This window comes from Hemicordylus capensis, chromosome 1, assembly GCF_027244095.1.
Source record: "Hemicordylus capensis ecotype Gifberg chromosome 1, rHemCap1.1.pri, whole genome shotgun sequence".
In the NCBI taxonomy this organism is placed as follows: domain Eukaryota; kingdom Metazoa; phylum Chordata; class Lepidosauria; order Squamata; family Cordylidae; genus Hemicordylus; species Hemicordylus capensis.
The window spans coordinates 115839979-115854673 of NC_069657.1; the positions used below are offsets into that span (position 1 = coordinate 115839979).

General features: G+C 42.0%; 1 protein-coding gene across 2 annotated transcripts in view; it reads left to right on the forward strand.

Moving 5' to 3' along the window:
• Positions 1-4860: 4860 nt before the first annotated feature.
• The window catches only part of DKK3 (dickkopf WNT signaling pathway inhibitor 3), a 43792-nt gene continuing 33957 nt past the window's right edge, over positions 4861-14695 (forward strand). The window contains exons 1-2 of one of the 2 annotated variants that reach the window (XM_053286443.1): positions 4861-5153; positions 6840-7075. In XM_053286443.1, coding sequence (XP_053142418.1) covers positions 6866-7075 — 210 coding nt within the window. In that variant the 5' untranslated portion in view covers positions 4861-5153; positions 6840-6865. Of the gene's footprint in view, positions 5159-6839; positions 7076-14695 lie in introns of both variants that reach the window. The other variant, XM_053286442.1, reaches the window with a different exon arrangement.

Here is a 14695-nt window from a genome sequence, read left to right on the forward strand (position 1 = left end):
AAATCAAAACTAGACATACACTAGGAAGGATGAAGAAGTCCATCTTAGGCTCCAGATTTGGGTCAAACTATTAAAGGACACCACATTGTCAGTTATTTAGTTTATGTTTACAACTGCTGGTTTGCTTTAGGCAGCAAATTATATTGGTTTACCTCACATAGTTCTGTTCTACAAAATCCCTTTCTAGGATTAAGAGCTGTGATTTGGGGGTGAGGACCTGGGTGAATGGTCAGCCTCCTGCCTATGGTCAACCTCCTGCCAATCTTAACAGCAGTGGCATGAGATGAACCCACAGAAAAGCAGCTAACATAGTGCAGCTGTAATATTTAAAAAGTGACCAAGTTAAAAAATGGGACTCCCTAATACAGGTGAAACTCGGAAAATTAGAATATCGTGCAAAAGTCCATTAATTTCAGTAATGCAAATTAAAAGGTGAAACTGATATATGAGACAGACGCATTACATGCAAAGCGAGATAAGTCAAGCCTTAATTTGTTATAATTGTGATGATTATGGCGTACAGCTCATGAAAACCCCAAATCCACAATCTCAGAAAATTAGAATATTACATGGAACCAAGAAGACAAGGATTGAAGAATAGAACAATATCGGACCTCTGAAAAGTATACAGTGTACTGTGCTTGATTGGCCAGCAAACTCGCCTGACCTGACCCCATAGAGAATCTATGGGGCATTGCCAAGAGAAGGATGAGAGACATGAGACCAAACAATGCAGAATTGCTGAAGGCCGCTAATGAAGCATCCTAGTCTTCCATAATACCTCATCAGTGCCACAGGCTGATAGCATCCATGCCACGCCGCATTGAGGCAGTAATTGCTGCAAAAGGGGCCCAAACCAAGTACTGAATACATATGCATGCTTATACTTTTCAGAGGTCCGATATTGTTCTATTCTTCAATCCTTGTCTTATTGGTTCCATGTAATATTCTAATTTTCTGGGATTGTGGATTTGGGGTTTTCATGAGCTGTACGCCATGATCATCACAATTATAACAAATTAAGGCTTGACTTATCTCGCTTTGCATGTAATGCGTCTGTCTCATATATCAGTTTCACCTTTTAATTTGCATTACTGAAATTAATGGACTTTTGCACGATATTCTAATTTTCCGAGTTTCACCTGTAAGTGTGTTTATTATTGCAGCCTTAGATGAAGAAAAAAACTTCCTTGTATCAAGACAAACCAACATATCCATGTAGTTTTCAATAGCCTCTAGAACAGGGATGCACAACTTTGGTCCTCCAGCTGCTGTAGTCATTTTGGACTACAACTACCATTATCTCCAACCACTGTAGTCAATAGTTGGGCATGGTAGCCATTGTAGTCCAGCAGTAGCTGGAAGGCCAAAGTTGGCAGGCTTGCTCTAGAATATTACAAGAAATGCATTAAGGATGACAGGACTGCCTTTTCTGCATAGTGCAGTGCTCAGAATGTTGGACTTAAGTGACAAGAAAGCTCTGGGTTTAACTCCCAGCTTAGGAACAAAGTATTTGGATGGCCTATTTTGCTGCTTACACTATCCCCCCCCCGCCACACTTTTGAGATAAACTGGAGCTCACTGTGACCCCTAGTTTGCACTGTTATATGCTCTTGGTGGATGGGGCACTGGACTTGCTCGCTCTGACTCATATCTACCCTCATAAGATCTACTATTTATGACCTAGTTCAAAGAGTGCTATGAAGATTAATGATGACATAATTACTACAAGATACACTGCATGCTAAAATGCACTATGGAAGTTGATAATATGGCTAGTTTGAATGTTACACTTGGGATTTTGTCTGCATGGGCTGTTTTCTAATAAAATGATCATACTCATTAAAATCTATTTTAAAAATGACTGTTTTATAACTCTTCTGGTGGCTCAAAACCAGCCAGTGTCAAATTTCCCCATATTTAAAAATCACATGTAGAGAGAAACGTTTTCTTATGTCCAAGTTTGAAGTGCCAGGTTTCCATGGCCTGGCAGACAGAAAATGATTCAGAAGTTTAATGTTTCCTTGCAGTTAGTTGCATAACTCTTGCAGTACATAATGAGTGACTCACCACTCTGTCTCCCCATTTTGTTTTTATGCCCACCAGAAAAAATGCTAGATTCTCTTTTAAAAGTGGCAGGGGGTTTGTGATTCAGGAAAGTGTAGTAGATATTACAGAAAGCTACAGTTCTAGGAGCACAGACAGAATGTAATTCTTCCAGTTCAACTGGAACATCCATATTTCAAACACACAACAGATCTTTCTTACAAAATCTTGTGCAAACATTAGGTGGGACTTGGAAGTTTTTGAATGCTAATTATATTTGAATAAGCTTAAATGTTACACTGTAATAGCGTATTTAAACTTGTGAAACCCCTGATGACATGATCTGTGCAGTTCCTGAATTTTTAAATGTGATTTTAGTTCATTTCACTTACCTTGGAAAACAGCATTACATTGGATTGGTATGTAAAGAAAGACTGATAATGCTAATCTAGTTTCGAAAACAATCTCTTAAAGAATTGTTTCTTGAATTTCTCTTCTGCTCAAATCACAGGGAGAGAAAGCGTGGTGTAGTGGTTAGAGTGTTGGACTAGGACCGGAGAGACCCGAGTTCAAATCCCCATTCAGCCATGATACTAGCTGGGTGACTCTGGGCCAGTCACTTCTCTCTCAGCCTAACCTACTTCACAGGGTTGTTGTGAGGAGAAACTCAAGTATGTAGTTTGAGAGGAGTATGGGCTCCTTGGAGGAAGGAGCCTCAAGTATGGGCTCCTTGGAGGAAGAGTGGGATATAAATGTAAAAATAGATAGAAAAAAAATAGATGGAAAGGTTCACTGTTGCAGTCATTAGTAATTCTGGTCTAAAACTGAACCAGCTTTCCACTCTAACTTCAAAAGCAAAGTATACAGATCTTTTTCCACAGACATGTGTAGGCCTGGGGCAATGCCATTTTGTGCATTGTGTTCAATGATGCTCACAGAGTCCCTGCCAGGTAAGTGAGTACAGAATTGCAGCCATTAATTTATTTGATTCCATCAGTGTGGTTATCTTACATTTCAATGAGACATTAGCATTTGCAGTTGAGTGCAGCCTATGTGTAAAATATTAAGTTTGATTGCTGGTACAGGCCACTCAGAAATAAGCTTGTCAGTAGCACTTAATTTCATTGGGCTAGAATGAGTCAGGCTTTGCTGCACAGAATTTGGCTAGTTGGCTTACAAAATAGATTATCATGATCAACCATCATTGACCATAAAATTGCCCTAGAGTACCTTTGATTCCTTTGAGGTCTGCCACTGAGAAGACATTCTCACTTATTTTTGGTTTATTGATTTGTGGGTCTTCTCTTATTCATTGCTTATGCCAATAGGCAGTCTATCGTCTTCAACAGACATTACTATGTATAGTATTTGTTAATGCAGACACTGTGCCCTGGCTTATACACTGTCACAGGCAGTCCTGATCTTTGCATAGTAAATGAAAAGACATATCCACATTGTATCGAAAAAAATGTGTGATGAAATACCCCGATTCATGCAACATTTATTTTGCAAAGGGGGGGGGGATTGTGCAAATCCAGGAGCTATGCATATAGGCCTCCATGTGGGACATCCATATATTAGGTGTTCTTTTTGACATATGGCAGGGGGGGTGAGGTTCCAATGGTCACACTTACAAAAGGCAGGAGTTCCATCCCTGGTAATGTATGAGCCAGAGCAATAGCTCATAACATGATCTCATGTTACTTGAAGTTGTATTGTATGCCATAATCTCAGTTACTCAGTGGGGAAGTTACTCTACATGCCAAGAGCTATTCGGAGCAATAGCGATATTTCACACACTCCAGGCTTATGCCCTGATATTGTAAAGAGGTACCTGGGCTGACCTCAGGGGCACAGCTAGGTTAGAGGAGACCATGTTCATCCCTCTCTCTGGTGGCCCCCCAGAGTGAGGGAGATAATGAAGAAATCAGGGAGGGATGGAGCTGGAGGGCCTCAGGAGCTGGGGGCGTGTTCTTTGAACCCTTTTGCTCAATTATAGCTACCCCTTGGCTGACCTACAATTAACTCTATCTCAAATGACTTTCTGCTCTTAATGCATTTTTACCTCGGAGCAAGTTTTATGGCAATGGGGCTTACTGCTGAGTAAACATGGCCAAAACAGGGCTGCATTTGTTCTAAACTCAAATAAAAGTCTGAGTGTAATAACCATTATTTCCCCGCCTTTAGTGATAGGATGAACAATCGAGGCTGCACTACTGTCATCGGTGTAACTACTATTAAACAAGGGGAGGCAGCTGCCTGGGGGCCCCCACGCCTCGAGGGGCCCCCCAGAGGCAAGTCACATGACTATATATTGTGAAGTGTGTGTGTGTATCAGCGAGGGGCCCATTTTAAAATTTTGTCTCTGGGCCCACTCCAGCCTTGTTACGCCCCTGACTCCTATGCAGGCATAGAGTAACCCCACTGCAGCCAAAGAGACTTTCTTGCAAGAGAGCACATCCAGGATAAGGCTAGGCTGCCTCTCAACTTCCTCTCCCTGACACCAAGCGTGGGTCTCTCCAATCGCAGGTCGTCCTGTGGGATGCTCCATCTTGCGCCAAATGGATGCCTGCTTAATGGGGACGTGACACAACGCTCACCGGGTCCCTCGTCAAGAAGCTGCTATTCCCTGCTTCAAGGCGTGGCGCTCACAGCCCCTCCAGCAACGTGCCGTTCTGGCTGGGAGGAGGCGAGTGAGACCTGGGCTGCTCGTGGCCCCGCCATGCTTCTTCCCAGTTACCTGGCCCCGCCTCCTTCGGTCCTCTCCCGTTGTCTGCGAATGTTCGGGCTGCTTCGCCTGCAGCCAATAGCAGGGAATGTTGCTGCAGCCGGAGCCGGCCGCGTTTGTTGGGCTGAGGCGAAAGCGCAGAGAGGTGCTGAAGCGAGGACTCCGGAGTCTACCCCACCCCCGCTCCTGAGCCGTCTGAGGGCGGGGCCTAAGAGGAAGGAGGCACAGAGGTGGCAGAGCATCTCTCTCCTAGGCAGGCAGGCACTGGGGTCTAGCTAGCTGCAGAAGAACAGGCCAGCCTGCCAACGCGCGCTTGCTCGGACAGGTCGAAGACGCTGCAGGAAGAAGAGAAGCTGCCTCCCGCCTTGAGGGTTTGCGCGTAAGGTAACGGGGGTGGGAGCGGGGGCGCTGGAAGCAGCAGCAGCAGCAGCAACAACAACAGGCACCTGGGCAATGGTGGGATGGAGGCGGGCATTTGGGGTGGGAGAAGGCGGCCCCCATTGTACTCCGTGGGACTTGATCCCGAGAAAGTGTCCAGAGAATGGGGCTGTAGGTCGTCGGGAAGGGAAATTCCCCGCGTCGGACTGAAAGGCTTGGCTTGGGAGCTCTGGTTTGTGGCACTGGCGCGAGACCTGCGGCTTGGAGGAGCGTCTTCCCCACACACCGGGCTGACGGCAATATAGCAAGTCTTCGCTGCCTCCGGTCTCCCTCCCCTCCCCCGGTAATGGCACAGTTTCCATACATGAAACTGGACGCTCGGTATCGCTCAACTTTGTAGCGGGCACCGCTGGTGTCGTGCACACTTGGGTGCAAGGGCGTAGCAAGGGGAGAGGGGGCCGTGTTCGCCTCCTCCCCGGCAGCCTCTCGGAGTGAAGGAGATGATGGGAAAAAAAGAGGAAGGGGTAGAGCTGAGGGGGTCCTCAGCAGCTGGGAACCCTGGGTTCTTTGAACCCATCATCTGCTTAGTTATAGCTATACCTCTGCCTGGGCCTGCCCTGACGATGCCCATTGCCACATACATGTTTAGTGTGAATGAATTGCCACATTATAATCTTCTGTTCTGTAGGCTAATTTGGAAGGAGTCCTTTATAATAGCATTTGTATAGCACTTTTTGAATATGCAGAGGACTCCCTGTGAATTAGCTTAATGTAATCCTTTCAACAATCCTATGGGGAAGTATGATTGCCCCCATATTGAGCTGAGGCTGAGAGGGAAGGTCTTACCTTAGGGCTTATCTTCATGGCAGAGATGAACTCAAACTGTGGAAGGGCATATATGCCGCTCTGTCTTTTAAGCACTACGCTAGACCCACTCTTATAGCTTGTTGCTGTTCTAATGGAAGCATCCCTATAGGCCCAGCTTTTCTACAAATAAATGCCTCCTTCTCCTTGCCACTTCAAGCCTGTCCACTTTTGTCCTGTTAAGCTGTTATCAGGGCCGCTCAGAGGGGGCTACAAAAGAATCTGTCCTACCAGCCCCAGAGCCAGCAGGGGCCCCAGCATAGGCAGCACAAAAGGAAACGGCTGCAATCCTACAAAACATTGATATCTTTGACATGAATAGAACTTGCTCTATCCTGTGTAAACAAAGGATCAGAAAACTTCTTGCATCATTTGTGGACTGTACTAGGAGAAATAGCTGGGTGGCCAGGTACAGAAAACATGTAAACTGTAATGATAAGTGACCCTTGACAAGCAGCATTTGCTACCTTCACCTATTGCGCATGTGGGACATTTTTCAGTGAGCTTAGCAATAACCTGGATATCAGCCACTGTCTTCTAGAGGAAGATGTTGGGATCAAGATCTGTATAGAAACAACCATTTCCAAACTGGAAGCATGTCCTTTTTATCCATAATTTGAGAAACTCTCTTTACACAGTAGTAAGGAAAATGCACTCAGTCTGAACCACTTTAAGGCACTTGGTTCTTTCATATATTTTGAAGTTAAAGCCTAGGATTTTTAAAAACAAACAGATGGGTGTGCTGCAGTTATAGTAAGGAAGAGAAGTGTATGTGTACTTGTTCAGTCTGAAAGTAGATCCTGTTTTTCCTGTTTACTCCCAGGGGACCTCAGTGAGGCAGAGCTGAGGATGCTCTTACTTAGCTCAGAATTCCTGCTCCTGCCTATCCTTCTGGGGTTAGTGTATGCAGCTCCTGCTTCAGATGGGGATAGAGAAGAGCAGCCTGAAGAGGTAATGCTGAGCTTTCCCAGGGATGAAGCCAGTCTGAATGAAATGTTCCGTGAAGTAGAAGAACTGATGGAAGATACTCAGTACAAGCTGAGGAACGCAGTCAAAGAGGTGAGGAGCTTTCTCCAAACCAGCCTTTTGAATTTGGATAGGAGCTGAGTACCGAGGCTTGCCTTTGACCATGGCCTGAGGAGGAATCCCAGCTTCAGAGCTGTATCTTTTTCATAAAATGACAAACTATGTATCTGTTGCTTTTAAAAAAAATGTATTTAGATCTAGCCAAGAAGGCTATATTTGAGTTGACAGGATAATGGAGAAACAAGCAAAATATGGTAAAACTGTGTGGTTGCACTTCCATGAGTGAGTTATCAATAGAAGCTTTGTGAGGAACAGAACTAATCTACTCAATCTAGACTCTCTGGGGTACATTAATGCCTCAGTTTATAAGTTGGGTATTGTTGAACTACTGGATAATGAATGTGCTCAATGTAAAATATCTGGGATATCGTAATAAGTTGTGTCATGTGGCTACATTTTAATATTGCCTCCATAAATCACTCAGTTATACCCCCACAGGCTCACTTTATTTTGATCTTCTATGAGTGAAAGAGTTGTTTCACTGTAGGACCCAACTTATATTTGTGTAATTTTCTCTTTCTCTGTTGCATAGTTTCAAATAATGTAACAGGATCTCTTTGTTTAACAGTTGTTAAACAACTGTAGATGCTGGAGCCAATAGGAAAAAAAATTGAATGAGAGAGAATAAGACAGCAACTATAATTCTAACATGCCACACCATGAACGTTGCAAATCTCTCCTACAAAGAAGGTATTAATTGTTTACACACACCCAGCTACAGACCTCTGAGAAAGCATGCTTTAGGTCCATTCCTGTCATCTATAAATCTCTGTGTTCACTTTGCAGAAAAGAAAGTACATCAGCTGTGACTCCTGTTTCACTTTCCCTGGAGTTGGACATGTGTCCTCTGGCTAAGTAATACTAGGGTGGGGTATAGCTTGAACATTTTTCAAAGCCTCATTCCACACTCTCATAATGTAAATGATTTGCTATAGCTCTTTACTGAACTTCCATATATTGTATTTCAAAATTGGTCCCCAGTAGCCAACATAGATGCTCCTTAGTGTTGATTTACTGATGTTTGAAATAATTAAATATGATATCGGCTCCTTAAAACTAGGCTTGCTCCACATTTTTACATGTACTTGTACACTACCTATCGGTTCTGGAAATTTTAAGCGTGTTTTCCTTCTGTGGGTACAGAAGATAAACTACATTTAAAAAATGCTGTAGGATTTTTTTCTCCTTCTTCTCCAAGTTCATCCTCCATCACTGTCACTGATTATATCATATGAAATGAAGTGGCCAGAGCTGTTTCCTGCTTGGTTTACTTGGGCCCAAACTAGACATCACTATCTGTAAATAGAGTCACCAGCAGATTGTTGTGTCTGTGTAGTTTTTGTTTTGTTTTTAGATTAAAGTAACTGTAGGAGCTCCAGAATCTGTTTAGGACTGAGGAAAAGGGGATTGATCCTCTTTCTTCCTTATCTGCTAAATCTAAAAGGCACCCTCAAAGTTGGTCTTTGCCATGTAAGAGAGAAAACACAGGTACCATATGGATACACATATAGATTCTCCCTACAGGGCAAATGGCAACTTGAGAATAATTGGACAGGGAGATCACTGTGGAGGGATGGCTAAGTCCGCTTCAACCCCATAGCCCAAATCCTGTTTGTTTCCCCCAACTGCTGTAATGATCAACAACAACCTACCTCCTTAGGATCCTATTTATGGATTGTCAACATCATGTCAAGTTTGGCCCTAAGAGGTGGTGGGTGGAGTTCAGAGCATGTGCGTACCTTTCTGGTATGGCAAAAATCTTGGGGAAATGTTACATAGTCCTGTAGAAAGTCCTTACTCCTTCCGATTATGCAGGGGAAGAGTAGGGTTATGCTTGATGTACCTTCAGTTTCCTTTCCCATTGCTGTTTGTGATGTCCATTTTCTGTTTGATGTACTGGAGATAAGAGAATAAATGATAATGAAAAAGTTGTATATAAACAAATCTTTATAAGTATCACTTGCATAGGTTTTAAGACCTGCAATTTGACATGAACTGCAGTCACTGCCAGTAGCAATGTATCCCTACCAAATGTATGGGGTGGTATCTTGGTGCAGGAGATGGATCCTGCTCATCACTTTTGTGTTTTAAAAAAATTAGAAATGTGTTTTAAATTGTGTTTTTAAAAAACACATTTAAAAATTGTGTGTTAAAAAAATTAGAAAGCTATGCTCTCTTCATAATCTCAAACCTGGAACATGTCATTTGTGAAAAAGTAAGATTGCAGTCCTAACTAGGTTGCTGTCCCATGCTAGGGATCATTAGGAAAATAAAACTGCTAATATTACAATGTACTTATACCAACTATGATGCAGCCACATGTGGAGTACTGTGTAAAGTTCTGGTTACTACATCTTAGGATGCAAAGGTGCAGAAGAAGGCAACCAAGATGATCAGGGGCCTAGAGCACCTTCTTTATGAGGCAAGGATACAACCTGGGGCTTTTTAGTTTAGAAAAAAGATGACTGCAGGGAGACATGATAGAAGTCTATAAAATAATTCATGGTGTGTAAAAGTGGTTAGGAAGAAAATTTTCTCCTTCTCACATAACACTAGAACCAGGGGTCATCCCATGAAATTGATTGCCAAGAATTCAGGACCAATTAACGGAATACTTTTTCTTTCACACAACACATAATCAACTTGTGGAATTCTCTGCCACAAGATGTGGTGACAGCCAACGACCTGGATGGCTTTAAAAGGGGTTTGGATAACTTCGTGGAGGAGAGGTCTATCAACGGCTACTAGTCGGAAGGCTATAAGCCACCTCCAGCCTCAGAGGCAGGATGCTTATGAGTACCAGTTGCAGGGGAGTAACAGCAGGAGAGAGGGCATGTCCTCAGCTCCTGCCTATGGGCTTCCCAGCGGCATCTGGTGGGCCACTGTGTGAAACAGGATGTTGGACTAGATGGGCCTTGGGCCTGATCCAGCAGGGCTAGTCTTTTGTTCGTACAGTTAGTAGGGAGTAAGTCCTGTTGAACACAAACTTTGCTGATTTGTGTACCTTGCATTATCTTTCTGTCTTAAGTAGGTTGTTTAAGTATCTTATTATTATCATTTGCTTGCCAAACCCTTCTGGTAACCCAGCCACCTGATTTGCACCATGTGGGCCTAACTTCACTTCTGCGTAAAGGCATTCATTTGACTTGTATGTCTAACGATAATGTTTACACATGAACAGATTTGAGACTTAGAGATGAGTGCTTGAAACTTTCTCTTGACTTTGCAAGATAGCCTAATGTCACTACTCCATAAAGCCCCTAATTTACCTACCAATCAAGAATTAGGGAGTATTCTTCAGTAAACAAGCATAAGATTAGCTATAAATAAAAATATTCTTAACACGATGGAAAGTTTCAGTATGAAAAGCTGGCTTTATTGGCCTCTTTCCCCCCACCCTTGTGCTTGAGTGATACTGTCAGGGAAATTGCCAGATCCTAAAGAACACTACAAAATGAAGTGTCCAGGAATGGCAAGGAATGGTGTTGATACTTGCACATTAGTTTTTGGCAACTTTTAAAAATAGTGCAACAATATTTTATATGCATTTAGTGAGGAACAGGAAAACACATATTGAATACATGCGTTAAATGTTGATCTGTACTCATTATCTTCCTACAGTTTATGGTCCTTGGTCTGGTACCCTCCCTTCAGATACAGTGCTGCATGAGAGGTTTAATTTACTCCTGTTCCTCTTTGTTGTTGTCTCACAGCCTTTTTGTTGTTGTCGTCAATTACATGTCCACAGTGCAGTTGTTTGTAACTAGGCTTATACAAATGTTTGTTCCTCTGAAAGTAGTATCTAAAGTTGTATTCTAAAATTTCAGCTCCATGGGAGTTGAAAGCTATGTATGTATGTATGGTGGTGTTTTTTTTTAAAACCACCTGTATCTCTTCTGTCAGTTTCATCACTTTTCACACTGGTCATAATTAAGCACAGCATGAGGGAAACATTCCCCTGAGTTTAAGAGAACCTTATGATTGTATTGAGGGAGAGAAAAGAAGAAATCTCACCAGTGTTCCCTCTAAGATGTGTGTGCGCTCACACATTTTTTGATGTCCACTCAGTTAATTTTAGATCCTGCTCAGGTTGAATTGGGAAGCCCCCACCCTGAATGCATGTCCTTAGGTCTTCTTTTCATAGTGAGATTCAGCGTGTTCTCTAATTTTTTTTCATCTGTGTGCAGTATCAGCGCGCACACTGCCTTGATACTGCCACCCAGAACCAATCTAATTCTGCACACAAATGAAAAAAGTTAGAGAAAACACTGAATCTCACTATGAAAAGAAGACCTAAGGACTTGTGTTCATTTTTATAACCAGAATGTTTTGATACATGCATGTGATTTCTGTGTGAAAGGACTTGAGGAGCTCAGTAGTGGGAAGTTAAATATTGGTGATGTGGGTGGAAAACAAGGCTTTTGTTTGCATAGTTGAGAGTAATTCAGCTGTTTCCAATTATTGTCCTGGGATACTAAAGAGTGCAATTGCACTCTTCTTTTTGTGCTGAACTCAAGTCTTTTATACTTGGATAAGCATATTTGAACTTTAGTATGGAAGATAGTCCATCCATATATCCACAAGTGCGTGAGAGCAGGTGTGCATTCTCTCTCTTTCAGCCGAGGTTTAGCCTAGACTAGAGTCTTTCCAGTGCTAGGGTTCAGGCTAGAATATGTGGAATGAGTGCTATTGACTGTATGCAGCATGCCTCCTCCTTTCCTACAGATGGGAGCAGTTTATAACCAAACATTTAGGATTAGGCGAAAGCATTTCCATATCAATGACATGATATTCAGGCAAGCTTGAGTCTTGGTGCCTCGTTTTAGACATTAAGCACCAAGTCTGTGCCAGAAGCACAAGACCATTCCATTTTGTAAAAGGCTTTGTACCTGTAAACTACCTCTCTGTGCTTCAGCTTTTGGCTCTTACAGCATTATTTACTGACACTGTGGTGACAGGTCTCCGTTGCTGCATTGTTTTCTGTTATTGGCACCCTGTTACTCAATTAAATGCACTTCTTGGAAGTAAATGCCTCTGGAATCAATAAGCTTGCATTCTAGTAATGTGTTTAGAATTGACTCCTGCTATGGCTTTTAACTTTGCTCTCGCAGTCTAAGATTCACTTAATGACCTTCCTCTTTCCTTTCTACTATTTCTTGTGATAAGAGAACAGCAACAATAGCTCTTCTCTCATATCTGATAAAGAACATTTATTTTCCTCTCCTCACACATTTAAGGGGGCTCATATGAACTTGATAGATTGTCATATTGATTTAAACTTTAAAATAGAACATTGTCAGCATTTCAATTCATTATTGGTGTAGTGGTTAGAGTGCTGGACTAGGACCGGGGAGACCTGAGTCCAAATCCCCATTCAGCCATGAAACTGGATGACTGGATGACTCTGGGCCAGTCACCTCTCTCTCAGCCTAACCTACTTCACAGGGTTGTTGTGAAAGAGAAACCTAAGTATGTAGTACATCGCTCTGGGCGCCTTGGAGGAAGAGCGGGATATAAATGTAATAATAATAATAATAATTATTATTATTATTTTAGAATGTTATATTCCTACATCTTATAACTGTCATTATTGCGTCCTGATTTGACAGTTTCTAGCTGCATATGTCTTGCATTTGATCATTATTGCAACTTGCTAGCAGAGTAAATACACTTTAACCTTTGTAAAAATGAAGTAGTGTTCAGCATTATGTTTACTGGATAATTAGGCTTTTGCATACTTTTTGTTTTGAAATGAGAGTAGAATTGTCCAGATAACAGCATTATGTAATACTTATCTTCAGAATGAGCTTGGAAACTAAACTATGTGGAAAATAATTGTACAAAGGTGGAATCAAAAGATTAGGATGAAAACTCTCCTGTAGAACTAAATTAAAATAGTAACATTTGACCTGGAGTAAGTCTTGATATTCCAGCTGTCCAGAGAACCGAAACTGAACAATAGTAGTAGCTTTACACTGGAGTGTACAATTATTTGAAAAGCACTAGTGTAGAACTCTTTCAAAGCTGTTTCTTGAATTTAACTTATCCTGTTCTTGAATATGTATACAGGTTTGTAATACTCCTATAAATTTGAAAATTTGTAACCTATATGTATTTCATTAGTTCAGAGATCTGAATCCAGTCCAAGCCCAACAGTACTACCATTATACTGCATTACTTCTTCAATTTGTAGCATAGCTGGCAGAAAATTGATATTGCATCTGAGGCAGGAACTACACATTACAAACCAATGCATGCAGTGAAAACTTGAGGGCCACTCTAAGAGGGCAATCCAAATGCTTTGGGATTTGCTTCTGCTTTATAGATATACCCTTTGTAAATGTACCCAGCTAGATGGTATACTTGTACATGCGGGGGCGGGGGGAGGGGAAGACTGTTTCCATCCATGAGGATAATTTGACACAAGTCTGGAAAAACTGTTTGGCCAAGAATATTCTAGGCACCCAATAGGATCTTCTGGGCTGCAGTGCTGTTTGTATTCAGTCTCCAGTACCTGCCTATATGACAGCTTATTGGATGCTACTGCCTCCAAGTTCTAGACCTGTACTTCTGAAATCAGGGTACAGTGATAAGTACACAGAAAACCAGGGGAAGGGGACAAGGAAAGCTTGTTCCTTATTCTTGAATTTTGGGTGACATTGAAATTTCCTTACTTCTAATAAAAGTCTGCCCATGCTTCTAAGGCTAGAATTTTGTTCATAAGTTTATTTTATTTACTTTATTTATTTTTACAGTTTATATCCCGCTCTTCCTCCAAGGAGCCCAGAGCAGTGTACTACATACTTAAGTTGCAATTCTGCCCTGTATTAGCCCAAAGTGGAGCCTCTTGGACTAGTTTGTGACATGTGGATAAAAAGATAATGCAAGATATTTGTATATTTATCAGTGAGTGCATAGTAGGTTGACCCCAGAATGCATGTAACCAGCTGCTTCAACCTTATTAGAAGCTTGGCCTGTGTTTGCTAAAAGTAAATATAACACTGTTTCTCTGTTCTCCTATGTTAAGGCAGCCCAGCTTTCAATCTGTGGTGGCTGAGACTAGGATGGATTGTTCTTTCTGTTTTACTGCATAATAATTGAAGTTTAGCAAACTAAGTTCTCTATCTCTGAACAAGACGAAAGTCCTAGAACAGAGAACATCATTCAATTTTTCAAGTCTTTACAAGACTCTTATCAGTGGTCTCACTCTGTTTTTCTTTATCCTTTTCCCACATTACCCTTACAGGTTTGTATTCCCAGTCCATTACGTATCAAGCACTTTCTTTCTTTGGAAAAAAATTGTTCCAGTAACCTTTTACTCTAATTTGTGCCATTTCTGAGGCTCAGCTAGGCAGCGGTGGCGTTAGCTTAGGCAGAGCCAGGGGAAATTCCCCCCCCACCCCAACATATGGAAACCTTGGGGGAAAATTGAAATATATATAATGTGTTTGTGTTTATACATGCTTTACTTTTTTTAAAGACACAAAATGAGCTATGTATAGCTTGGCATACATTTTCTGTCTTTAAGAGCCAGCGTGGTTTAGTGGTTAGAGTGCTGGACTAGGACCTGGGAGTCCAGAGTTCAAATCCCCA